The sequence below is a fragment of the Natrix helvetica genome (genome assembly GCF_964273705.1).
Source record: "Natrix helvetica genome assembly, chromosome: 1".
Lineage (NCBI taxonomy): Eukaryota > Metazoa > Chordata > Lepidosauria > Squamata > Natricidae > Natrix > Natrix helvetica.
In genome coordinates this window covers 329,314,512-329,342,236 of record NC_138548.1, presented here as the reverse complement: position 1 = coordinate 329,342,236, position 27,725 = coordinate 329,314,512, and the positions used below count along the sequence as shown (strand labels likewise).

The following is a 27,725-nucleotide window of genomic DNA, read 5'->3' as shown; positions in this document are numbered from 1 at the left end:
CGCCAGAGACTGCCACCATTTGAGAGTGTAATACCTGTCTGGGAAGCGGGACCCTGAGAGGAGAGCTGCCCCTGTCGGCCTTTTGATGTGGAAGCATGAACCATTGAAGGCTCCTGCTGTGAAACCTGGCCCACAGGACAATCCTGAAGCAGGATACTATCTTGCCCAAGACTTGGGAGAGAAGAAGAAGGGATGTCTTGCGTAGACGTAGCATCTTCCTGACAAGTTCCCTCAGACTGAGAATGCGGTTGTTGAATAAGAACACCCTCTCCGCCATGGTGTCTATCAAGACCCCGAGGTGGAAAAGGCGAGTGCTGGGAACGAGGTGACTCTTTTTGAGATTCATCCCGAACCCGTGATTCCGCAAGGTGTGAATGGTGAGGGTAAGATCTCTTTCTTCCTGAACCGGAGACCTGGACAACAAGAGGATGTCGTCCAGGTAACAGAGAATCCGAACTGGGGATGACCTGATGTGGGCAGCCAGTGCTGCCAGTACTTTTGTGAATACCTTAAGGACAGAGGATAGACCGAACAGAAGAGCTCGGTACTGGAAGTGCCTCCTCCCATAGGAGAAGCGGAGATATTTTCGGTGGTCTATGAAGATTGGGATATGAAGGTAAGCTTCGGTCAAGTCTACCGACGTGAGGAAGTCGCCTTTCCTGACTGCCTGGAGGATGGTGTGCAGAGAATGCATTTTGAACTGCCAATAGACAATGTGGCGGTTTAATGTTTTTAGCTCTAAAATTGCTCTCCATGCCCCGGAATTCTTTGGTACCACAAACAGGCAGGAATAAAAACCCTGCCCTTCCTGATGGGGAGGAACCGGTGGGATGGCCCGGATCTCCAACAGGTGCTGAATGGCCTGTTCCATCAGTGCCCTCTTGCGAGGACACCGAGAGACCGGGTATGGCACGAAGTGTTCCTGGGGGATGGAGAGGAATTCTAGCATGAGACCAAATTTGACAGTTTTGAATACCCAATTGTCTGTTGTGGTCTCCTCCCAGCGGTGGCCCAAGAACGCCAGGTGGCCTCCGATCAGAAGAGAGTCCAGATAGTCATTTCCTAAGTGAAAAATGACGGTTGCATCCTCCACGGTAAGATTTCTTGGAGGGGAAACGCTGTGTGTATCTATTGGACCAGTCCTGGTGAAATCCCTGTCTGGGAGTGTAGGATTGGCGTTGTGGACAGGGGAAGGGCGACCTCCTATAGAAGGGAGTGGGCAACTGTCCTGTTTCTTGTAGATTAATGAAAGGACCTTACGCTTGTCTTTAGATTCCGTGAGGTATGGGTCTAAGGGATTACCAAATAATTGGGTGCCACTGAATGGAGAGGCTGCTAGGCACCACTTGGTACGGACATCCGCCTGCCATGGCTTGAGCCAAAGCAGACACCTGGCCATAACCGAAGAGGCCATGGCTTTAGAAGCGAATCTAGCAGCATTAAGGGAAGAATCAGCCACAAATTCAACTGCTGCCCTGATCTTGTTGAGATCCCTATGTGATCTAGTGTCAGTAGGAGCGATGCGCTCCTGAAGCTGTTCAATCCAAACCAGGGCCGCCCTGGAGAAAAAGGAAGTGGCCGTAGAGGCCCTAACAGCCCAGGCACCAGCCTGATAGTTTTTGACTAAGGTTTGATCTGACCTTTTCTCCTCAGGCTTGAGAACCTCCTCAGGGGCTCCAGAGACCACAGTAGGTGAAGACAGGGCTGCAACCGGTGCGTCCATTGGGAGAGTCTCGAAGAACTTGGTGAGGTCTGGTGCAATGTTGTAGAGACATTTGTCAAGGTTGGTCGGCTGTGGACCCGTGCCTGGAGACTCCCACTGCTTCTGGAATATCTTCGTTCAGGAATATCTTGATATAATACGTTCAGGGATATCTTGGGAACAGGGATCACCTCTTTTTCCACCGTGGGTTTGGTGAATGGGGTACTGGGACCCTCAGTTGAAGCCGGTTCTACCGGTTTATCCTGTGAAGTAGAAGCTGAAGCAGAAGATGGTAAATTAGCAGCTTTAATGGCCTTAAGTAGAAGGGACTTGAAACGATCTGTTTTGAATAATCCGGTAAAGGCAGGGGTATCTGGGGTGACCACCTTGTCATCAGACAGGTCTGAGTCCCGCAGGTTATCTTGCTCCCCGCCAATTGAGGCCTGAGAAGTAGAGGCAGAAGGATCAGGTTGCTGAGCCGCAGCGGAAGATTTATGCTTATGGTCATGTGATGGAGCAGGTTGGGGTTGCTGTTGTAGGCTAGCAGCCATGACCTGCTTAATGGTTTCAGCAATGATGGTTGCCATATTAGCAGGAGAGGTGTACATGGTGTGGGGGCCCCAGAGCCATGTGTAACCGGGAGGGAAGCCTGTTCAAAGATCCGCTCCCTATTGAGAGGGACATCAAAGAAATTGCCTCTGTTGTCAGGTTCCATCGAAGACGAGGACTCCGAAGAAGACAATTCACCTTCTGAATAAGCCAGGGCCCATGGGAGGCAAGACAGGTGGAGCTGGGGACACCACTTGGTGATCCTCGGAGGGAGGGAGGGCTGGGCAGTGAGACTATGTTGTTGTTTTTGGGCCCTCTGAAATTCTTTCTCGAGGGCCTTCTGCCTGCGCTCTTCTGCCCTGGTAGTCGCTTAGAGACCTTGGGGTTTACTGCTGAGGAAGGGGCTCTTTGGCTTGCCTCTTCCTGCTGCTCTTTGCCCCTGATGGCCCTGTCTCCTCTAATCCTGCATTCGTATCCATAGCTGGATCAGCCATTTTCCCAAACATAAATCAACACCCCAATATGATAAGCAGTTATCTCATCCGTTTGCTGTCCAGGCGCTCCTGATCCGGTCCACCTGGAGTGATCCCGCATTGTTGGGCACTCCAAATGGCTGCTGTACAGTTCGCGCCTTTTTTAAAGAGTCCAAAATGGCCGACTTTTTTCCTCTGAGGCTTTTCCGAGCCTCAAAATGGCCAACGCTATCTTCGCAGGCTTTTCCAACCCGCAAAATGGCCACCGATACTAAGTGTGGCCAGGCAATCTGCAGAATGGCCACTGGACTCGCCTAGAACTGCTGTGCGCGAAATGGCAGGTCGCGCGTCCTCCGAGTGCCCAGAATCAAGGACCGCCGCGGGGAAACAGCCATGGAGCTGTAGCTCGTGAGCTGGCCGATCTGATTGCAAGGCAGGCTTCCTAAGTGAACTCGTGGCCGCAGGCAATCAGATGGCTGAGGAGAGGCAGCCAGAGTTTCGAATTTCCCTCCAATTTGTAGAATAAAGGATTATTTAAGGAACCAATTTAAATTTTTTGGAAAAATTCACCAATTAAAGATATAATTAAATAATTTGGAAGAGAGATCAATTCCATTAACCAATCAGTCAGTCAAGGTTGGACTGAGTCTGAAAACTGGGGAAGAGCCACAAGGGCCCGATGACATCATAAGTGTAGACTCAGTCCGATTGGTTAATGGTTAATACCCACTCTGGCTTCTGTCTTTACGATAACAGGAAAATTGTGCAATCAAAAGAAAACATGTACAAGCTGTTAAACCCAAAATGTTCTGAGGACAAGAGGAACATCAAAATAAGCAGCTTCCAGCTTGGATTTCAACATAAAGCAGAAAGGCTGGGAAGAAAAAAAAAACACATAAGGTGTGTTTCCCCTATGGCACACTACATGTGTTTGAGTTTTCTCCATATAGCTAGCATGGAGTTTATTCCCAAGGTCTTCAGAACTCATTCCAGATGTTTATTCTTTGTTCAAGAAATAATGATGAGGCAATTTCTATGTATAGATATCCCATCTCAGTTGTCTAACAAGCTTTGTTTGGAACAGAACAAGTACCTCTTGTCCCCTGCACCCTCACATGTAGAAAATACATCAGTTGAGATTGTGTTTCATATGCAGGCACAAAATGTTGTTTTGAAAAACTGCTTAGCATTTCAGAGAAGAGCAGGAATTTGTGGGGAGGATAGAAGCATAAATAAGACACCGCAGTTGAGATTTCCTGACTTGGCAGGAAAAATCACAATAGTGACCTTGCAACCTAATCTTCTGTCCAAGCAAAAGTTAGAAGAGTTGGAACAACTTAACTTGGAAAACATGTTCCTAATTTACTTCATAGAATTTAATATAAAATGATGCAGTGTTGTAAAGGAAGTACATTGAAAACATTTTTCCTCCCTGCCATATAATACTTGAACCAAGAGTCAATCAGCGAAGTAGTCTGGCAGTAGAAGGATGGACTTCTTCACACAACACTTCATTAAACTATGGAACCCGTTGCTATGATTTCATGATGAGTTAGCCAAATTAATGAACTCATGATGGCTATATGGAATCTTCCTGTTACTTTACAGAATATATTTTAATATCAGTTGCAAGGATAGGATGGGGAGAAAAGTTGGTAGGTTACTATTTCAGATCCTGCTGGGAGCCATCTCAGGCATCTGACCAGTAACCTGGGAAGTTCATGGAACATACACACAATTAAAATATAATGCAAAACAAAGAAAATATGTGCTTCATTCAATCTAAAACCATTTTTACTGGCTCTAATTATTTCAATAGACCAGAACAGTCTCTCTATTCTGATGTTCTCCAGATGTTTACTGGACTACAATTCTCATATTCCCGGTTTGGCCACTTTGGTGGAAACTGTAGTCCAATATACCTTGAGAAAGTCAGACTGTGGGAAACTGCTCTAGAATTAAGGAATACTTTTCTTTTGCTGAATAACAAGGGGGGGAAAGGCGCAACACGGTTCCTTTCCATATATAAATGCACATATATGCAGATGGACTTACTTTTCTAGGTTTGACTTTATCTTGTAAGTCGTACTGGCCAATTCCTTTATAACTGATCCCAAGCCACCACGGGATGCCTTGTTTATCCTATGGCAGAAAAGAATAGAAGTTCTAAAGCTTTAGCAAGAGTCAAAAAACTTCAGAGTTGATATAAGGTTTCTTTATTTCATCCTGCAACAAGTATAAGCAGGTTAGGGAGATTGAAGGCAGCCCTTTGTTAGCACACCTGCGGCTGACAGAGGAGGTTTATTGTTTGAAGGGGTCTGCTATTCCTTTCCCAGCTGGAAGATGCTATGCAAACAGCCACAGAGCAGTAGGGAAGAGAAGCTGCTGTATTCTTCGAAACCATGGCTAGAGGTGGGGCAGACATGGAAGAAAATCTGCGGGAGGTGAGCAACAACAGTAAAAGAAGACTCGATGAGGGACAAGTCCAAAATAAGGCTGAACTGTTGAGAGAAAGGAATGGGCTGTGTACACACTTTGCACAGTTCCATATGTATTTACTCAGAAGTACACTTTATTCAGCTTGAGTCTATAAATTACCTTAAATGCACATGTGAAAAAGTGCAAGGTTAGCACAAATAGTTATTGTTTATTTTAAGAGAAAAAATTGGGCTGACATATTTTCTTGGTGAGCGCACTAGATTTCATCTTCCATAGCGCTCTATCCAATAAAGGAGAATATTTGTAGTTCAAGGTTGAAATGAGGGGTCCTTGGTGTTCTCTGAGCTGGGTTGTTTTCTTGCAGATATTTCATTACAAACTAGGTAACGTAATCAGTGCTAGTAAGCACTGGGGTTTGCTCTCTGTTTATATTGTAGTGGCTTGCCCTGTCAGTGTTGGTGGGAATGGCTTTGGATGAGCTCTTTTTCAAGCAACAAAACAGTAAACCATAGTACTGTACAATAAAGCAGGGGTTCCCAATCTGTGGGCTATGGCCCATTGGGAACTGGGCCCCATGAGTGGCTAGCCAGTGCGTGTGCATGCGGACGCACATACCACTTGTGCTTGGGTCACGTGATGCTGCTACCATCGCTAAGAGTGTCATGACCCATTCGCACACCTCCCCCTCGAACCGCTAACCTAGAAAGGTTGGGTAACCCTGAAATAAGGCATTGTTTCCATAACTTTTTAAAGCAACTTTGTAAAGTACGTTAAAAGAGCTAGTGAGATATCCTGGTTAAAGTGCTGGACCAGGAATAAGGAGATGCTGGTTCTGATGCTTCCTTAAGCATGGAGGAGAGTTGGGTGACTTTGGGCCAGTTACTTTCTTTCATCCCTAGATTAAAAAGTTGAAAAACATCCTGGCAGGCAGCTAGTGAGAATACCACTACTGCAGGTTGCCAAGAAAAATGCACAGACCTGTCCATGAAGTCATCAAAAGCACAACGAAAAAAAAGGGGAGGAGGTTGGCTAAATTACTGTATTATTAAATTGTTTGTGGCTAAAATTAACCAAATACCTCTAGCTCAAAACCAGCAAAAATAAATTAAAGGAGAACTAAGGAAGCCAGAGACTCCAAACACAATGTATGCATGAAGTTGACTCCACTTTTCCCCCCGAAAAAAAACCCGAAGTGATTTTCGCTCATTTTATTTTAGAGGGAAGTTTTGGAAAGCCATTCTAAGCTGCTAAAATAAGATGCTGTTATTGTAATCCTCCCGGGGACAGAGTGGCTTTAGATCTAATAGCTTCAATGCCATCTCCAGGCCATACCCCCATTTAAGGCCCCATTTTAAAGGATTGACAGTTGTGCTGCAGGGAAATTGCCAACAGTACTTTCAATAAAGGAAGGCTTTTGTTCCTCCATGTCACAATTTATTCAATACCGGTAGATGCCAACAAATGAGCACATCCATCAGGCCCAAATAGCAATAGCACTTAGACTTATATACCACTTAATAGTGCTTTGCAGCCCTCTCTAAGTGGTTTACAGAGTCAGCCTATTGCCCCCAACAATCTGGGTCCTCATTTTACCCACCTCGGAAGGATGGAAGGCTGAGTCAACCTTGAGCCTGGTGAGATTTGAACTGACAAATTGCAGGCAGCCGACAGGCAGCAGAAGTAGCCTTCTGACTGCTGGCTGTTTTTGACCACTGTGCCACCACAGCTCTTAATCCGCTCTATTCTTCAACATTTGTTACCCACGGTGTAAATATGAGCGTCCCAGGAAAATGAAAAAGTTCTACAATATACTGAGGCTATAAAATGTGGAGAACGTGGGGAAAAAAAACTATTCAAGAAAGGGATGTCTAAATTCCCCTTTCAAAATGGGGATTTGTGAAACAGAAGACGTTTTTGAAAAGTTTGAAAAAGTGCTCATTCGCTACGCAGGGTCAATCTACACGTAGAGAAAAGCGTAAGTATGCCCAGATGATATCTATGCCTCTGAAGGGATGTCTGAATAGGAGTGTTGCTGTTCATATACATATTCAGCAAACTCATTACAGTTTGAGTGCAGTTTCGGATGGCATGGATTTATTTGCTTTGTTATTAATATAACTGTACGTCTCCTTGAATGCTAGCCCCATTAATGTAACGTAAGTACTAGCTTCTGGAGGTTTTATTCACAGAGATGCACAATGCTATTTGCATTATTCTAATCAACTAACATTTTAGCTCTGAATGGGTAAAAAAAACCCTCTTGAATAAATTATAGGAACTTAAATACTGTCTGCTAGGCATTCTAAATGAAAAATTAACACGTTAAATCTTGCAATATGTTAACAATGCCCTTCCTGTCCTATTTTTGTTATTTCTTAAAAACAGAGAAAGACACTGCATGTTCATGTAGTCTTTTCATTATTTCCTGTGACTGGCAATTCTCCAGAACCTGAAGCCAAAGTCCTTGCCATCTCCTGATCGTCTGATGAATGATCATTGAAAACCATCACCTAAGTATAAGATCTGCATTCACGCAGACTCCACTCAAAGTGCTCAAGGTGGATCCAGGGAAGCCAAATCACAAACAGCTGTATGAGTAAAGAATTTGTTTCTGAAGAGAATGAAGGATGACGAGGATCCAAAACTTTCTCATGATCTGAGAAAGGTAAAAATTGCTGAGCTGAAAATGTTAAAAGTCCTTAAATGTGGCACTAGGACATGAGGGCAACTCCTTACTCGTTTTGTTCAAATGAGTTGCTTTTATTAAAAGAAAAAAAATGCATACAACAGACAGTTTACTCAGTTTTGTTTTCCAGTACTCACTAACCTTTACTCCATAATAATGGATTCCATAAGTAGGCAGAGCTTCAACTAACTTCATGTACCTGCATGGACAGATATAAAGCTTCTTCAGTAATATCTTCCACTAATACACATTACCTAAGTGATGTCTTTGGATTCATTGATTCTAGCTACCAAATTTTGAAACTGCCCAACTGCTTCACAAAGGGACTGGAAAGAATTTTAGGTTTCACATCAAAATGTTTTAGATGCTTTAATTATATAAAGCATCAATCAACATTAATAGTCTGTGTACAAACAAGTTCAAGCACAGCAACAAACTAGTTAACATTTCAAAGGAGATTATTAAACTAGAACCAGGCTTTTTTTATAACCCCCTTCTGCCCTCAATCCCCCTGAAGCTCTCGGGTTTGCCAGGTACTTCCCTGAAAGTATTCCCTTGTTATAACAACTGAACTCCATCAAGAACTTGGCTTCAATTCTAGCAATTGAGCTCTCTGCAATACTAGTCTAGAATCTTATCCAAGTTTAGCTCTTGGGAGTGTTCGGTTCTTCTAAATCAGCTTCATTGTAAATGTAACTTGGCCACTTTGAGTGCATGTCAGCTTCCCCAAGTAAACCAGACAGGAAAACAAGACCAAATGAGTTGTACTGTTATTGTAAGGCTACATAAATCTTGCAAGTGTGACAGTACAAAACGTCTCACCTCGTTTTAAATGTTTGATCGATTAGGGCAGTTTCTTCTTCTAACTGTTAACCTATGGGGGGGCTCCTGCCTCTCTTATCTGATTGTTTCCTAGGTATCATCTCTTCCCTTGCCTTTTCCCAAGTTCATTCCCTTATTCCAATACTGTGCATGACAAAAATCTGAACAATAAAATGTTTGAATCCCATAGGCCTGATCCACTAAGCATCCACTCATAGGATACATTTGCTTATACAACTTTTGCTGATGGATTGGTTTCTGGTTTATCTTTAGGTTGGAAGGCATTGTTAAGTGGATAAATATGCTATCAACCTTAAGTGAGAGGATAGCATGGACATGGAGGAAGAAGAGCAATATGCTGGAAGATAATGAGGCAGTCTAAAACATTTCCTCAGTTCCTCGGGGTTTCAGAGATAGGACCAAAACAAGCTTTGGAGCTACATGGATTACGGTACTCAGAAAGTGTCAGCCTCAATCACAATAGTTGTCAATAGTTCAAACAGGGCTAAAATCTGTTCTGTGCTGTAACTTCTCCCATTAATAGAAGTTTGCCTTATGAGATAAACCAGATAGGAAACACAACCAGATGAGACAATTCTACCTTTTTTTTTTGTAAGGTTACATTAACATAATCTTGCAAGTCTGACAGGTCTTCTCCTCCCTCCTCTTTAGAGTCTAAATATTAGAGAGGGTTTCTTCTGGACCTTTTGCCCACCCCACATTCCTGCTGAGGGGAGTTAAACGGCCTTTTATCAGTTAACCCTTGGTTGTGTTTCATTGACTTGTCTTCCAAGGTCATTCCCACATACCATTAAAAGAGCTGAATAAAACACTTACTGAACAATTGCTTGTCCTCTAGTCAGCCCCTTGTTCTTAATGTACTGTTCAATGACTCTGTCCTCACTGAGGAAAAAAAAGCAAGACGAGTTTATTAATAGAGGAAGAAGGGTTTTAGATCTGATGTTGCTCCAAATGCATGCAGGCCAGAAAAAACATTTCACAGAATCTCTCTCTAAAGTATACCTCCCCCCCCCCCCCCACCGTTCTGTCCATCCACAAAACAAATGCTCCGAGTTTAGGATGGCATAGAATGGAATTACAGGTTAAGTCTCTTCTAGAGAAAATACTCTATAGCCTGGATGTGCGCCATTTCATAAACTGTAACTATGGAGAAAGGGAGATGCAGTGGCTATAAAGATAGCAGAGCTATATCGGTTGTTAAAAAAAACACGAGCCTCTGCCCAATGCCTTTCAGATATGTTGGCCTACAATTTTGATTATTCCTACCCAACAAGATTGATGACTGGGCTTTTCTGACACATACACACACTGAGACACACACCTTCCTTCCTTTCCTAAATACAGCTTAAATGATTTTCAGACAGGGCAAAAGCAAAACCTTTTATTTTCTTGTATGATTTGTGGCATACTGCAGTAATCTCATAATGACAGTGAAGTTATTTACCACAAAATTATCATGTGATAAAGAGGTTAATGTGGTGGTACGGGATTAAGGCAATCCCAGATTCAAATCTGCAACCCGCATTGAATTTGCTGTCTCTCTGTCTGTTCCATCTAAAAGGACTGTGGAGTGGAAATCTCGTATCCTGAATGTGAATTGGGCTGTTTCAACCTTTTTGGAAGATTTCACGCTTGTGTCCTTAAAACTGAGCTATTTTAAGCTTGAAGCACTTCCAAAATAATTGAGATAATGTGTTGAAGATATGAACATTTGAAACATTTTCCATATTGCTCTGTGAAGGAATATAGTTCAACAATCATGACTAACATCTCTATTTTTCTCTTTTTCCTATCATCCCACGGTGAGAAAAAAAAGTGTATGTTATTTTACTTGATTACATTTGTTTCTTGAGCATCAAAAATGAGATCAGCCTGCATACTTCTTCAATGAGTAGAAGCTAGACAAACACATTATGTACTCATGAATAAGCTGAGAATTTTAGATACCAAAATATACTCCAGAAATTGGGTTCAGATTATCCACGGATGGATTTATCCATAAGAATATACAGTAATGCTTCTTAACGTATATACAATTATATTCACTTCTAAGCCCATCCCTGAATAAGTTGATCCTTGAATTTTCAAACAAAACACCATGAAATATGGCTAAACTATGGATTACTCCTGGATAAGCCAATTATAAAAATTAAAACATACAAAAATTTCAAGGACTGACTTAACTGTAGGTGGTGCAATTTTCGTGGTATTTTAAAAGTTAGAAATGTGAGGGTTGGCTCATCCACAAATGAGTTTATTCACAAACATATACAATTGTCAGATCTGTAAGCCATCTTTTACATTTGGGCCTCCAGACCTGCCACATTTTCCCACATGGGAAAATGGGAGGGGGCGATTATATAGAGAGTGGGTAACATATAGTCAAAATAACGTTCTTTCTCAGAAAGTCAAGGCCATGTTGCCCTGCAGCTGCGATGAGGTGTCTGATTGTGTCATGTGATGGACATGTGGGTGCTGGGCAGGGATTTGAACTTTTTTTTGGGTAGGGAAAACCTGGAAACTTTCAAATTCGGGTTTTCCCAGATTTGCCAATATGACATCGCTAATAAAATGGAACTTTGAGGAAACTCAGGCCTTGGAGTCGTCTTTCGTTGAGGGTGTTACTTGGAGCCCTGACATACAATATTCAGTATAATCAGATTTTACACCAAAGACGTATACATATAGAAACGGATGTAAAGAACGTCCACAAGGCAACTGGTGACACTAATATTAGCAACCATAACACTCAAATTCAATTCATTTGCTCATCTTTCAGAATTATTAATGATTTGCTATCTGTGCATTTGTGCATTCTACATGGACCAAATGGGCAAATGTCTATAAAATGTAACTTAAACAGATCTTAAAAATAAAGGGAGAAAGGGGAGCTTATAATTCTCCAAATGACCATTGGCTTACCTGAAGGGTCCTTTTCTGTACACCGCGGGAGAGTCCAAGCAATGGGTTAATTCAGTCTGCTTGCCCTTAGGACTGAGGAACTATTTTTCCTTTAGCCACACCTCCTCCTGGTGTGATCAATCCCCCAGAATTCTTAGAAGGAGTCAGTTCGTGCGGACGGAGCGAAGCGTCCAAGATGATGTACTGTTGACACGAAGAACCCGAATCCCGGCCTTGAGAGCCAGGGTGGGTTGGACTCTCCCGCGGTGTACAGAAAAGGACCCTTCAGGTAAGCCAATGGTCATTTTCCTGTACACCGCTTGGAGAGTCCAAGCAATGGGACATACCCAAGTTATTGTCCATCTGGGTGGGCAGAAGAAGGCTCCCGGGATTCGGTCTCTGACGCAACCGCCTGGAGCACACGCCTACCGAAGGACGCCTCAGCTGAGGTGAAAATGTCCAATTTATAGTGTCGCACAAAAGGAGAAGGAGAGGACCACGTAGCGGCCCTGCAGATGTCCAGGATTGAGGCCTGGGTGGCCCAGGCCGCCGAGGTAGCAGCACTTCGTGTGGAGTGTGCGGTGATGCCGCGCGGAACGGCTTTGGATTGGCTTTCATAGGCTGTCGCAATGCAGGCATGAAGCCACCTGCCAATCGTGGAGGAAGAGACCTTCTTCCCTAGGGAACCAGGCTGGAAGGAGAGGAAGAGAGCCTCTGACTTCCTGAACTCCGCAGTGCGAGCGATGTAAACCTTCAGGGCCCTCCTGACATCAAGATTGTGCCAGGAACGCTCTCTGGGATGCGACGGATGAGGACAGAAATTTGGCAACACAATGTCTTGCGCTCTATGGAACCATGAGTTTACTTTGGGAGTAAAGGTCGGGTCCAGCCTCAAAATGACCCTGTCAGGGTGGATGACGCACAAGTCCTGGCGAACAGACAGAGCCGCCAGTTCCGAAATCCGGCGGGCGGACGTGATGGCAATCAAGAAGGCCGTCTTCAGCGTCAGGAATCGAAGAGAAGTAGTGCGTAGAGGCTCGAATGGAGGGCCGGAGAGGGCCCGTAGGACCACGGACAGCTGCCAAGTGGGGTAGCGATGAACGGTGGGAGGGCGAAGGTTAGAGGCGCCCTTGAGGAAGAGTCTCACCTTCGGGATTTTGCTGAGAGGCAAAAGGTGGTCGCCCGACCAGACGGTGGACAAGGCCGCCACTTGGCGTCGAAGGGTGTTCGGGGCCAGGCCCTTGTTGAGTCCCGCTTGAAGAAAGTCAAGGACTCTGGAAACAGGCGCGGTCGTAGGCTCGATGAGCAGCTCCTCACACCACTTTGCGAATGCGACCCAAGACGCATCATAAATTCTGGTGGTTGAAGGGCGTCTCGCCGCCTGAATGGTGTTCACTTCCTCCTCTGACAGGTCTTCGCCTTTCAGTTGGTCCCCCTCAAGTGCCAGACGGCCAACTGGAGCCACTGGGGCTCTGGGTGAACCACGGCCCCCTGGCTGAGGGAGATCTGGTCTGGAGGGATGCGCCATGGAGGAGACACCGACAGGTGGACAAGGTCGGCGAACCACGACCTGCGGGGCCAGTGTGGGGCCACGAGGAGAACTTCCGCTCCCTCTGCGATGACTTTGGAAATGAATTGAGGAAGGAGAGGCAGGGGCGGGAAGGCATACAGTAGCTCGCGGGGCCACTTGCAACGCAGTGCATCTGTCCCCTCCGCCCCCGGGGTGAAGAACCGGGAGTAGAAGCGGTTGAGCTGCTTGTTGTCCCTGGACGCGAACAGGTCTACGGTCGGATTTCCGAATCTGTTGGACATCTGGTGGAACAGGCGAGGGTCCAGTTTCCACTCCGCAGGATCTATGGTTGTCCTGCTCAACCAGTCTGCCTGTGTTTTGTCCACTCCGGAGATGTGGTCGGAGCGGAGAGATTCCAGGTGGCGCTCCGCCCAGCGGCCCAGGGACTCCGCCTCTCTCATCAGTGCTCTGGATCTGGTGCCACCCTGGCGGTTGATGTGGGCCTTGGTGGCCACATTGTCCGTCATCAGAAGCACATGTTGACGATGGATGGACCGGCTGAAATGGCGCAGGGCCAGGCGAGCAGCTCTCAGTTCCAGTAGGTTGATGCTGTAACTGGTTTCCACTTGGGACCACTTGCCCTGGACAACCAGGGAACCCATGTGGGCTCCCTAGCCGGAGAGGCTGGCGTCTGTGGTGATGATTAACCTCTCGGGCTCCTTGAATAGGTGGCCCTTGAGGATGGCCGGAGACACCCACCAGCGGAGAGACCTCTTCACTTCCGGCGGAACTCGAATCGGTCTGGGAGAGTTGCTCCTGGATGCCCTCTGGTGCGGCAGCAGCAGCAGCCACTGAAGAGCCCTGGAATGCAGGCGGGCCCACGCACGATGAAAATGCAGGAGATCATTTTTCCCAGCAGCTGCGACAGAAGGACCACTGGAGCCTGCCTCAAGCTCATCACCTTGTGGGTCATGGACCTTAGACCGTCCAACCTGTCTTGTGAGAGGAAAACCCTGCACAAGTTGGTATCTAACACCGCCCCCAGGTGTACAAGTCTGTTTGTTGGAGTGAGATGGCTCTTCTCTATGTTTAGAGTGAAGCCGTGATTTCTGAGGGATCTCATAGTGGTTTGGAGATCCCGCAGGGCCTGCTGCCTGGACGACGACTGGATAAGGATGTCGTCCAGGTAGCACTGGAGCCTTATGGGCCTGCGTCTTAGCTGGGCCGCCATTACCGCCAGAACTTTGGTAAACGTCCGAGGAGCGGACGAGAGGCCGAATGGGAGAGCTTTGTACTGGAAGTGGCGACCTGCATAATAAAAGCGCAGGAACTTCCTGTGCTGTGGACGGATGGGAATGTGGAGGTATGCCTCTTTGAGATCTATAGATGTGAGGAGATCTCCCTGTCGAATCCCCGCCAGGATGGTCTGCAGTGACTGCATCTTGAACCTCCGGTAGGCGATGTGCTTGTTGAGGTTTTTGAGGTCCAAGATGGCTCTCCACCCCCCCCCCCCGAGTTCTTTGGCACCAGGAAGAGGATGGAGTAAAGCCCCCTCCCCTCTTCGCCCTGGGGAACGGGTTCCACGGCCCTGATGTCTAGGAGATGTCTGACTTCCTGGTCCATACGCTCCCTCTTTTGAGGGCAGGATGGGACGGGGCACCGGATGAAGGTCCGGGGGGGGAGGGACAGGAACTCCAGGGAGAGGCCTTCCCTGACTATCTGCAGAACCCAAGCATCCTCGGTTGTCTGGGCCCAATGGGAGGCAAACAGCTGGAGCCGACCCCCGATGGGCGCCGAGCTCGGGCAGTCACTTTGACTTACGGAACGGCCTGTTGGAGGCCCCACCGCGGTTATACTTGCGGAAGCCGAACTGCTGCCTGCCTCTGTCCCGAAAGGGCGCCCTGTGCTGGGACCTGTCGCCCTGCTGACCGAAGGACCTATTGGAGGGAGAGAAGGAAGAGGCAGAGGTGGAAGGCTCAGAGGCACGAAAGGACTGCCTCCTGGAATAGGGAGCGGTCTTACGTTCCTGCTTCTTGGTTAGAGAAGGGAGGATCTTCCTCTTGTCCTTGGACTCGATGAGGAGAGGATCCAGGGACTCGCCAAATAATTTGGACCCCTTGAAGGGGGCGGAAGCCAGCTTCCACTTGTTTTTCTGGTCCGCTTGCCAATGGCGGAGCCAGATCAACCGGCGAGAGGTGATATTAGAGCCGAGTGCCCTGGAGGCGAATTTATTGGCGTTAAGGGAAGCGTCAGCGGCGTATTGGGAAGCCGCGATTATTTTAGACACGTCCTGGTGGAGGCGGACCTCTCCCGCCGGGAGCTTGGTTAGGAGCTCGCGTAGCCAGATCACAGAAGCCCTATTGAAAAAGGAGGCGGATGAAGAGGCCCTAATAGCCCAGGCAGCCACCAGGTGGGTCTTGTGGCACGCCTTTTCCGCCTTCTTGTCCTCCGCCTTAAGGCCTTCCAGGAGGTCGGCCGGTAGGGAGGAGTTAGAAGTGAGTGCAGCGATGGGCGGGTTGACAGTGGGAAGGGCCAGAAGGTCCTCCAGCACTGGCTCCATAGTATAAAGCTTCCTATCTACCCCACTGGGAGAGGACTGCGTGGCTGGTTGAGCCCACTGGCGCTGGATTAGGTTGAGAAACAGCCCCGGGACCGGAACCAGCTCCTGTTGGGGTGCTGGGACATCAAACATGACCGCATTGGGATTAGCCGGAGTGGCATCCGCCGCCGGCGCGGCCGGCTTGGGCTTGATCCCCACCCTGGTGGCAGCCTTGACCTTGTGGAGGACAGATTTGAAAAGGCTGGGCTTGAACAGACCCGCAAAGGCGGGCGCTTCAGGGGGGAGGTCCTCATCGTCCGAGAGACCTAGCACCTCCGGGTCAGGGTCCTCAATGGCAGAGGCCTCGCTGACCACCGAGGATTCCAGGGAAGGATGGCGAGCACGCTTGCTTGGAGGGGGAGCTGCCTGATCGGGTTTGGGACCCCTTGGGGCCACTGCAGTGGGATTCTTAAATTTCATGGCCTCCGTGATGCCCTTGGCAATGGCACGGGCCATCAGCTCCTGCATGCGGGGAGATAATTCCTCTGAGTCAGAATCAGGATCCAAACCCTCCTCTAGGGGGGGTGAAGCCTCACCCTGCATATCATCTATGCTAGCATCCCCAGGGGGAGGGGCCTGCTCACAGGCCCAAGAGGGTGCCGGGGAAGCCGGCTCTGCAAATGACCTATTTGGGGATAGGTCCTGGGACTCCACCTCCTCGGCAAGGACCATTTGGAGATCCTCCCGGGAGGGAGGGATTCCTGAGTGGGACTGCTCCCTGTCTGCCTGGCGTCTGGCCTTCTCAAACTGCTTGTCAAGGGCCCGCTGGCGCCTTTCAGCATCCTTGGCCTCAGCCACGGAAGGGGTTCTGGAACGCTGTTTCCCAGAACTACCCCCACCACTCTTGCCTGCACCCCCACTCCCCGATGAGGAACCCTTGCTAGGGGCCTGAGAGAGGCTCGGCCTAGTATCTTGGGAATCGGGGGGACTAGGCAGGTCCATAGTCAATGACCACACAAGATGGAGCAAGGCTATGACAAGGCAGAAGTTAGAGAGAGAGACTGGTTGCTGCAAGGGGAAGAAAACAAAAAGATTTGTCAAAATTGCTACATGCACAGTAATTGAGTCAATACGTATGAAATATCCCATGCTTAATACCAGTCAGAGGTCCAGGGGTAGGATTGGGGCTTGCACCGAGGCGCAAGGCTCCGCAGGAGAAGCAGGGAGGAGAATGACTAGAAAAATGCTTTGGCCTGCGCTTACTTAGGCCTCCTCCCTGAGCCGGTATAATGACCGTTGGTATGGCCCAGGAACCAGCACCGCTCGCAAAAATAGGCAAAAGGATGGAGGTGGTGATCCCAGCCTGAGAAACCCTTGCTAGGCCCTGCCACCTCCAGTGGTCTCCTGATAACGAGGCTGATGCAAAATGGCGGCCATGGCTGGGCGTGCTTTTTTCGCGCCTAAAATGGCCGCCGCAACAGCGTGGGGCTAAGGGAGAGCGAGGAGCAAACGCACCTCGAATGGCGACGATCGCTCACTCCTCCCTGCAGCAGAGGTCCTCTAGCAGGCCGGGGAACGAAAAAAACTTCGTCTAAAATAACAAACGAGGGGCCTGGGAACGTAGGAACCTCACCGCTGCAGCCGCGTCGTTTTAAACAACAAGCGGCAGGCCTCCGAAGCCGTCCCATAAGGATCGGCTGAGGGGCACCCCCCACCACCTTCCAGCTTACCTCCTGGCCTTCAAATGTAAATTCTGCTGGAGAAAAGCGCAGCGATGAGGAGAAAAACGTCTCACGAAGTTGGGGAAATGTTAGGAAAGAGAAATAAAACGCAAATAGAGAGTCCAAGCCAAAAAAGGATTAATTCAGCTCAGAGCTCTAGCTAATTACGTCCAAACGGGCTGACTGAGGAAGAATTCTGGGGGATTGATCACACCAGGAGGAGGTGTGGCTAAAGGAAAAATAGTTCCTCAGTCCTAAGGGCAAGCAGACTGAATTAACCCATTGCTTGGACTCTCCAAGCGGTGTACAGGAAAAGATGTATTTTACAGACTAAGTTGGCCATTCTTGAAAAAAGAAACTTCCAAGACAAGATTACAACATAAAACAGCTGAGCTTCAAGAGATTCAGTTCTTTTTTAATCCAAGCAAAGTCAGAATGAATGAATACACGTAAGTACACATACATATAATACTATAGACCCAGTGGTGGGTTTCAAAAAAATTTAGAACCTCTTCTGTAGGTGTGGCCTGCTTTGTGGGAGTGGCTTGCCAGCCATGTAACCAAGTGAGAGTTGCTTGGCAGTCATGTGACTGGGTGGGGGTTGCCAACTTGTAAAATGTGGTGAAACTCACTTAACAACGCTCTTGCTTAGCAACCAAAATGTTGGCTCAGAAACTCTGGCATTTGAAGCACGCAAGTCTTAAAGCTGTCAAGTTACAAGACCCCTAACCCCTTAGAGAAAAAAAAGGTGTTCAAACTTGACAGCTTTAAGACTTGTGGACTTCAACTCCCAGAATTCCTCCTCTCGCTCTTCATCTTGATGATGTGCGGACGGGCGGGGGGAGGGAGCTGGAACCGGTTCTAAATGGCCCTGTAGATTTGTGGAATCTCTTCTATAGAAGAGGTTAGAACTGGCAGGAACCCACCCCTGTATATACCAGACTTTTTGAACTTTCTGATGTGTGAACTTCAACTCCCAGAATTCCCCAGCCAAGCATGAGGAATAACACTGCTATAAACTGTTAATCAATTTGCAAAATTTATTTACCTTCAAATGAGATACATTTATAAAGAAAGAGTAGCAATTCTCCCTTCCTACATTCTCCATATTCTTGAAGTTAGGATTTTGACTGACTATGAACCCTCCAGTCAGTGCTGATTCCTAAATATGTCTTTTAAAAGGGAATAATCCCTATAGCTGTGATTGCTTTATAGAGGCATTGTACTAATTGAGATGACTTACTTCTAGTTTTATGCCTTGGTTGTTGCTTTCCCAGCAGTAATTGGTTGGCTGTTGTGAAACAAAGTATGTTGGGCCCAATGGACTAATGGTTTTTTGCATCAAGAATTTTTACACTATTTTCCCAAGATGACTATAGGAACTCATTGTTCGTATTAGTAATCACAAGTTATAATTTAAGTATGACCTAGGGCTGCCTGATATTTTAAAAGAAAAATTCAGTGATTTGAGTAACTATTGCAGAAAGTAATGTCACATGGATATTAAACGAACCTCTTTCAAAGAAAAATAGAAACCTGGTAAATATTAGAATTCCTTTATTATGCCACCATGAAAAATTTTCAGGTCTGATCATATGGAGAAGAATTGAAACAAGGAAGATTTTGTTTCTTTGTCAACAAGATAATCTCTTAAATTTGTATGACATCCCTGGGCTCTAAGTAAGTGGTTCTGCTTTTGGGTTTCCCAAGAAATTCAACCTTGTGAATTTTCCTATGACATATCATTGTTACAGAAAAAGCTAGTGACTTATCAGAACATACAAAGGCTGTTCCACTGTATGATTAGGCTTCTAAAATCCTTGCCTAACCATGCCCAGGATTACAACCCAAAGGGATAAGCCATCATAAACTATAATAGCCACAGTCTATTCTTTGCATTATTCTTCATTAAATTCATGTAGAAGCTTGATTATGTAAAGAAAATTTTACAATAACAACTTGACAATGATGGACTTTTAATAATAAGACAGCAGCATACTTTTATTACAAAACTTTGCTACAAGGAAGCCTGGAAACAGCTCTATAATTAATAACTAGCTTTTCCTGACATTGTGCTCTCCAGGTGGATCCACCATGCTGACCTGAAATTCTGGAAGTTGCAGACTCAACTCTCTGCAGGACATTGGTTACGGAAGCTCAGGGAAACCACTAGAAACCAAAGTGCCATTTGCAAATGTTCTTAACAGTATTACAGAAAATGGTCTCAGTGGCTCAAAACACCTCAGTTTTACTCACCTGCAATCCTAATCATGCCTTTCAGATGTTTAGTTTTATTCAGTATTCAATATGTTACTCCTGATTAGCTGTATCAAAGATTGCAAACTGAGACTCTTTTAAGAAGGGTGGCGAGTAGACATGCATTTCTTTCTTATTTAAGTACAGGTAGTCCTCCACTTGCAACCATTTGATAACCAGTGAGTTATCAGTTTTTCATGCTTATAACCCAGAGGTGGGTTCCTATTGGTTCGGCAGAGTAGGTAGTAACCTGAACCGGTTCTATCGGTGGCGCTGTTGGCAGCGCCATCTTGGTTTTTTGCTTCTGCGCATGTGCAGAAGCAATTTTTTCAGTACTGTGCATGTTTGCGTAGCACGCTTCAAGCACGCACATGCGCCCAAACCATGTCCCTGAGCGAACCAGCAGTAAAAGAAGCTGTAACCCACTCCTGTTATAACCATTGTAGTATCCCCATGATCACATGATCAAAATTCGGACGTTTGGCAAACTGGCTGGTGTTTATGACGGTTGCAGTATCCTGGGGTCATGTGATCACCTTTTGCAACCTTCTAATAAGCAAAGTCAATGGAGAAGCCAAATTCACTTAACAACCGTGTTGCTAACTTAACAACTAAAGTAATTCACTTAACAACTGTGGCCAGAAAGGTCATAAAATGGGACAAAACTCACTTTCCTTAGCAATCTCTTGCTTAACAATGGAAATTTTGGGCGCAATTGTAGTCCTAAGTTGAAGACTACCAGGAGTGGGAAATTATGCTTTATTTTATTAATAAAAATTTCTGGATATTGTTCTCTTAAGCAAATAAACTTATTTTTAAATCCCACGGTTGAACTCTCATATACTTATAGTCTCCTAAACTTTGGTAGCATTGATTTCCAGAGTTTGGATAAAATACAATCTTATTTTTCTGATAGATTTTTCAAGCAATCAGAACAGGAAGAAAAGTTCAACAATGCCATAATAATACCAGGGTGTTAAAAATCTGTTCAGGAGACAGCGTGTTTTATTTTATAAAGCAGAAGAATAGAAGGCAGCAGCCATAGACACCAAAATGCTTATGAAATGTTTCCGGGAGAAAGAAAGGCCTCACTTACCACATGGCTTCTATGATTTTAATATTCTTTCAATTAAAAAATAATAATTAAATAGGGAGATGTTATGTCACAAAGTGCAGTATTATCTGTATTTAGAAAAATGCCTTTGGGTTCCATGTAAGCTTTGTAAGCATTAAAAATGATGCTCGGTTTGGAAATTTGCCCACCTGCCCAGAAAAAAGACAAAGGTAAGCTAGAATAAAACCGAAAATCTTGGGAGGAGAGTTAATTAAGGAATTAGAGGGGTTGGTAGGAGCAACCACACCAGTTTTTCTCCTGAAAAAACTGTTGTTCTTTGCTGACTTGTAACACAAGCTTTAGAACAGCCATTTTGCATTCAAAGCTTTTCCCATTAGGTGACCTTAGATATTACTGTCAGTTGTTCACACATTTTTAAATTAATAAGGAAGGACGATTAAAAAAAAAAAGACCATGATCCCAATATGATGCCCCTGCAAATTTAATAATTACCGTATTTTTCAGAGTATAAGACGCACCTTTTTCCCTCAGAAAAGAGGCTGAAAATCTGGGTGCGTCTTATACACTGAATACATCATTTTTTGCCCCCTGAAACTCTGCCCCTTCACCAAAATGGCCGTGCATAGCTTTTAGAAGGCTTTCAGAGAGCACTGGGTGCTGGGAAGGGCAGAAATGAGCAAAAAACTGTCTGTTTTTTTCTCCCCCCAGCAGCACTCTATAAGTTTCCTAAAGGCTATCCATGCCCTTTTTTTTGACAAAAAACAGGCCCGTTTTTGTGAAAAACAGGCCATTTTTTGCTCGTTTTTGCCCTACCCCCCAGGAGCACTCTACAAGCCTTCTATGGGCTATTTATTCCCTTCTTTTGAAAAAAAAACCAGGCTGTTTTTGGGAGGTTTGCAGAGTGCAAAAACTTTTTTTTTTAATTTTCCTCTTCAACACCTTGCTACATCTTATACTCTGAAAAGTACGGTAGGTCTTACCAATAGGCAAGTGAAGGATGCTCCTGCAAAGTCTTGGTAGGAAATGTAGGCAAGTTCTTCAGAGCTTTTCTTGCATTTTCATCACTTTAAAAAGACAAGAAGAATGGCAAAGTGTTGTTATCTTGGAATCAAAACGATGATCGTTTCCATTAACCCAAAGTCCCCAATTTCAATCATGGCATATTTCATCTACCACAGCAGCCTAATCCTGTAGAACCTCTTGCATTACTGTTCTACACAAAATATGTTCATTTATATTACCATTTTGATTAAGAACACAGTGCTGCTAAGGAGATCCAGTTGTTGAGAAATGGATAAAGTAACTTTCACTGGCTGTGACATACTTCCAGGATGTTTTTTGGTTATAGGATACATGTTGGTTTTATAAAAGAACCTGCAAATTTTTTAACATGGAAAAAATAGATGCTAAAATTGTAAAACCAACCCCGATTCTAAAAAGTTAAGAAGAAATACAGAGTGAGGATAAACAGCTTCCAACTGTGACTTGCTTCAAGATGCAGGAATTGGGCAAAAGTCCACCTAATTATTTTATGAAGGCAAAAACATGTGTGGTTGCTGGCACAAAACAAAACAACACAAAAGCAGGCAACATTTTGGGTTTGCATTCAGGCTTAAATAGCCCAGTCGGGTTCTGCAGGATTTTGGAATGCTTTAATAGGGATCTGCAAGAACCAACATGAATTGTTGGCATCTAGGATTCACTGGGATGACTGAGTCATTACCAGATGTTTGATTTCCAGATGGTGCAGGTTGATATGTGACTTCTTAAACAAGCTGCCTTATTCTTCAAAACTAGGCCACATCCTTAAATAATTTAGCACTGGAGGGATTATATCATTGATAAAACCTACGTTTAATTTTTCTGTAATTTCTGCCCTGGAATTATGAATACTGAAGTAGAAACTATTGAGATGCACGTCTCTGTTTAAGTTGCTTTACAAGATGATAGATGCGAGGCTGAAACACAGGGAGTTAATATATGAAATAATAACTACAATAAATAAAACTATTTCTTAGTTGAACAGTAGAACAGCAGCATGCACTGGTTTTCTCCTTTATGAATTAAGAGTCTTCTATCAAAAGACACTTCTCACTGAGGTAGCACAAACATCTTTATAATAAGTGGGCAAACTTCAGGCCCATTAAAAGGGGAGGTCTGAAATATTTTTTCAGTTTGGAGGAGTAAAATGATTTTAAGGGAAGAGATTGGTTGCTTGGGCCTTATAGAATTAAAAAATCAGGAAACATGTTATACTAATGAATTTGCCTATTGATTCACATATGCATTTATTGTGGATATAACTAGCAGAGGGAATGACCATTGGTTATCTGAAGGGCCGTTTTCAGGGTGCTGCGAAGGAGAGTCCAAGCAAGGGTTAATTACAGCCAATCTGCCCAGGGCTGAATTGAAATTTTAAGCCATGCCTCTGGTGCTGACCATCTTCAGTTTTTTTCAATGAAGGCGTGGAACTATCGGGAGCTGTCTGAGCTGGTGGAATGGAACCCAAGTGGGTCGAGGCCTTAGCCTTGTTCAAGATAGTCTTGAAATGGACCTGCTTAAACAACCCTGTAAAGGTAGGTTTCTCGGAAGCAGCCCCTTCATCCCCCGAGAATTCAGGCTCTGGTCTGGGAAGAATGTCCTCCTCGCAATCCGAATCCTCGCTTGCCAGAGAAGAGTGGGGAGACTGAGATCGATGGGCCAAGGGCGCCTCCTGAGGGGGATCCTGTGTCAGAAGAGGGCGGGACTTGCGTGGGTGATTGGCCCGCTGCAGCATGCCTGCCTCTATGCCCTGAGAAATGGCCCTAGTTATGGCACCTTGCATCTCCGCTGAGAGGTCAGGGCCTCGATCCTCCACAGGGTAAGTACTGGAAGGGGGTTGGATGACAGGCTGCTGGGGTGCCAGAGGACCCACCGGAGCTGATCCTTCCTCAAGATCCGAGGGACATGCAAAGAGATCGGCCTGGTCTGCCATTGAGGGTTCAGGAGAAACCACCAAGGCAAAGGAAGCAGTGGGTGGAAACTCCTGCTCCTCCTCCTCACTCTTAGAAATGGCTAGCCCATGCCTGGGCTGGGCCTCTGGATAGGGTGCCCTAGGGGAGACCGATTTAGAGGCCTGGGCCTGTTGTTGGGCCTTGGAAAACTGCTTCTCCAAGGCCTTCTGCTGGCAGAGGGCATCCTTATCTGGGCCTGAGCCCTGCTTGACTCTGTTTGGAGTAGGGCTTGTTCCCCCTGATGGCCTCCCGGGCGGCCTTGCCAGCTTGTCTGGAAAATACCCTGGTGAAAGGCCCTAGTTGCTCTGAACCCTCTGGGATCTTGTCTTCCATGGCTGGAGAGTTGGGAATTAACTGCTAAGGCAGAGATAGCCCACTCACCACCTTCAGGGAGGAGATAGTTGCCCAAGCGCTCAGAAGAGAGATACTGAAGGCAATAAATAGCAAGGCCAGCCAATGTCGTTAAGAATGAAGCCTTCCCGTGCAAGCTCCAACTGCTCCCAGCACCACCAAAGTTTAATTGTATCTTAAACTTTGCATTCAAAAGCGCATTTTACTACCAGGAAAAACTTAATTCTCAAACATAATTCTGTTAGTCTAAGGAAGACAACTGTTGTGATCTTCAGATAAATTGGATTACATCTTCTATTTTTCTCAACCAGTATGATCTCTGGGTGTGGATTACGGGAGTTGTAATGAAAACGTAATTTTCCCTCTGCTAGTTATATCCACAATAATGCATATGTGAGTCAATAGGCAAATTCATTTGTATAACATGTTACTTTCAGCTGTTCCATCTGTATTCCAGGAAGCAATGAAAGGATTTAATTTCAATTATGAGTTCCTCAATAAAACAACATTTCTCAATGCCCAACTGCATGTTATTTTAAAGATGCCGATAGCATGGGGTGGAGGAAAGAAGGCTCCTTACTATAATTCTTAGATGAGCATTTACATGAATCTTTTATCTATTTGCAAAAAATGTTACCCATTAAAATATGGGAACTATAAGAAGTCTCAGAAACTATCATGACTGCAGCAGCATACAGAGGATTAAAACTCCCATATTCAATATAGGGATCTTACCCAAATTGGATCTCCTGCCCCTACTCTATAGTTAAAAAAAAAAAGGCAGAAAATGCATAGTTGTCAACTACAGTTTTAAATAGTATGTAATTTGGCCCATGTGTCAAACTAAACATTAATTACACAGCATTCAGTTCATCGTCCCCCTTAACGGTAATTCATTTACCCTATAATATATATGCAGAAGCCTGATCCAGACTCAATTTAAACCATGCAAGTTGGGGAAACTTACACTTTCCCCCAACTTGTTATTTCTAAAATCTATCTCACTCCCCCCCACCTCACTTGTAAAAAAAAAACCAAGGAGGAATAATGGTGACTCAAAAGAAGGAAAACACTAAATAGACTTAAAGAATCAAATCCACCCAGATGGTTATAACGTTGGCCGCAATCTTTATCAGATGTTCATAATAGAGTTGTTGTATCCAGTATCAATTCTGTAAATGGACCAACATTAAAGATCAAGCCTGTTTCCTTGTAACTTTCAATGAATTCTTTGATTTCAGTCAGCTACTAATATTTAAACATCCACCTTACATTTAATGTCTTACCTTCATAGTGAAGGAAAGAAGAAACTGGCAGTATTGTGAATGAGTATGAGTAGAGCTAGCTGTAAATTACGGGAAGGGAAGACTAACACAACTGATAGTTGAGAAGAATGTGAAGTTTCCTAACTGAGGATGCGTAAAGACACGCAAAGAACGTCAGATGTCTATCTTGTCTTCAATGTTAATTAGCCCTGTATAATAATACAATGTTCATGAAGTTCCTTAGTCAACCCTAACCTTTTTTTCTCATGAGTCATCACGGAAATTGTAGTTTGACATTCACAAAGTTCTCACGTGCCTCATTTTGCCATGTGAATTTCTCTAGAAAGAAAGGCAGGGAAGATGAGCCGCCTGTAAGACTGTGACTATAAAAATAAACTGCCATTATGGAAATTTCTTCAATGAAAGAAATTCAGGGCTGGAGATTATGGCTTTAGTAAACTGGGAAAAAAAGAATCTGAAGCTCAACAAAGCTTCAATCCCTTGTCTTTAAGGCTTAGCCGCTTTAACCTTCGGTGAACTCGACATGACCCCGCGCTCACTGTTGTTATGCCCATCCTACCGCCAGGCAAAGAACGATTTAACAAAACAAGATAACTAGAAGTTTCAGCAAAAAAAACTGAATGATTTTACGATGGGTAAAGATTTTTTAAAATCCAGTCATGTGACTTGAGGGATGACTTACTGATACAATGTAAAAATGGAATTCTGGACTTATTCCCCCTTGAATGATTTTCAGCATTGGAGATTCCACTCTCAGTTATTATGCATTCCTGCTTTTATTTCAGCAGTCACTGCATTTGGCCCATTTTAATTCAGATGGACATCTGCAGTGCATAATGTATGGCCAATAAATTATTATTATTATTTATTATTATTATTATTATTTATTCACATTTCTAAACCGCCCCCTCTCCCAAAAAGGGACTCGGGGCGGTGTACAGTCCACAATAAATCACAGATAAAATACAAATATAAATAGAACTATAAATACATGTATGTATGTGGAGGAGGTTAAAATTAAGAGTACTGTACAGAGGAATAAATATGAGGCTGAAAGCCCTAAAAACAATTAAAACTAAAACATTACCCTTAAAATAACCAGATGAGAATATACTACCAGGAGTTCATAGATGTAACATTTATAATCTGCCAGGCCAGCTAGTCGGAACAGGTGAGTCTTCAATTTTTGTCGAAAGGAGCGGAAGTCCAAGGTGGTTCTAATGTCGGGGGGGAGGTCATTCCAGAGGGTTGGGCCTATCACAGAGAAGGCTCTACTCCTTGGCGCCGCCCGCTGGCATTGCCTAGTGGACGGCACTTGGAGAAGGCCCTCCCTGTGAGAGCAGATTGGCCGCAGGGATGTATGTGGGAGGATGCGATCCCGCAAGTAACTAGACCCAGTTTATGGAGCCTGGAGTCAGATGGAGAGCCATGTTTGGCCCCATGACAGGATATTGAACAGAAAAGATAAACAAAAGATTTAAAAAAACAAATCTTGTTTTTTATTTTGAACAACTCAGCTCAGAACAGCAATTTAATCAGATCCTAAAAACAGAGTGAACAGGATAACATTCAAATAACTATTTTTAGAAGACACCCATAAATGGATTTCCCCCAGGGGTATTTAAAAATCTTTGTCTCTGGGTCAGCATTTAATGGTCAGGGCTAGAACAATCAGTTCTGCACTTGGTCCCTTATTTGGCGAATGCCAAGGGTGGCATCATGAAACATGTAAAATGAACCCTAATGAGAACATGACCTTAACAGAAAGAACTAAAATAGTTGTGCATAATGTATTTTAGCCAACAAAGTTGTTTTATGTGCATTATTTTTCTATAAACTTTCATGTTTGCTTAATATAGATAAAAATATTACTTTTTGAGTATGATTTCATAACTTGACATAAGTGTTCTAATTAGAAACACTTGACGGTGATTGCCCTGTAGTTTATTTAGCTGTCCAGTATGTCAAATAAAAGCTTGGGTTTGTTTAGATAATAAAAAGCGAATAATCAAAATGTCCTTGTCAAGAAGAAAGAAGACGGTAGAATAAAAACTAAAGCCAGAGACATCAATGGTTATTAATCAGCAAATTATGTTGAAGATGATATTAAAGTTCAGAGGAAATTATACAATCAATCACATTCATCCAAAGGCTCATAATTATAATTAGAATCTATTAATTCTAACATGTACAGTATATTAAGCTCTTGGCTCAGTTCGTTTCTACATGAAAGAGTCACTCCACTTTGGAATATTACAAGAACAGCCAAAAGGTTATTCTGAGCAAGATCCAGGAAGAATAAAAAAAGGAAGGGTATAATTAATTATAACAATTTTGCTCATAAAACCTGTGATATAATTCCCTGAAATGTTTTAGATGCCTGATTAACAGTTTCGCTAAA

At 44.6% G+C, this 27,725-nt stretch overlaps 1 protein-coding gene across 5 annotated transcripts in view; it reads right to left on the bottom strand.

Annotated features, from left to right (window-relative positions):
- Window positions 1–27,725, bottom strand: part of FRMD4B (FERM domain containing 4B) — a gene marked incomplete at its 5' end in the record, with an annotated part of 293,138 nt that overhangs the window by 62,392 nt on the left and 203,021 nt on the right. For all 5 annotated transcript variants that reach the window (XM_081934595.1, XM_081934597.1, XM_081934596.1 and 2 more), the window contains 4 exons: window positions 4,780–4,866; window positions 7,991–8,048; window positions 9,509–9,574; window positions 21,675–21,758. In XM_081934595.1, coding sequence (XP_081790721.1) covers window positions 4,780–4,866; window positions 7,991–8,048; window positions 9,509–9,574; window positions 21,675–21,758 — 295 coding nt within the window. The remainder of the gene's footprint in view (window positions 1–4,779; window positions 4,867–7,990; window positions 8,049–9,508; window positions 9,575–21,674; window positions 21,759–27,725) is intronic.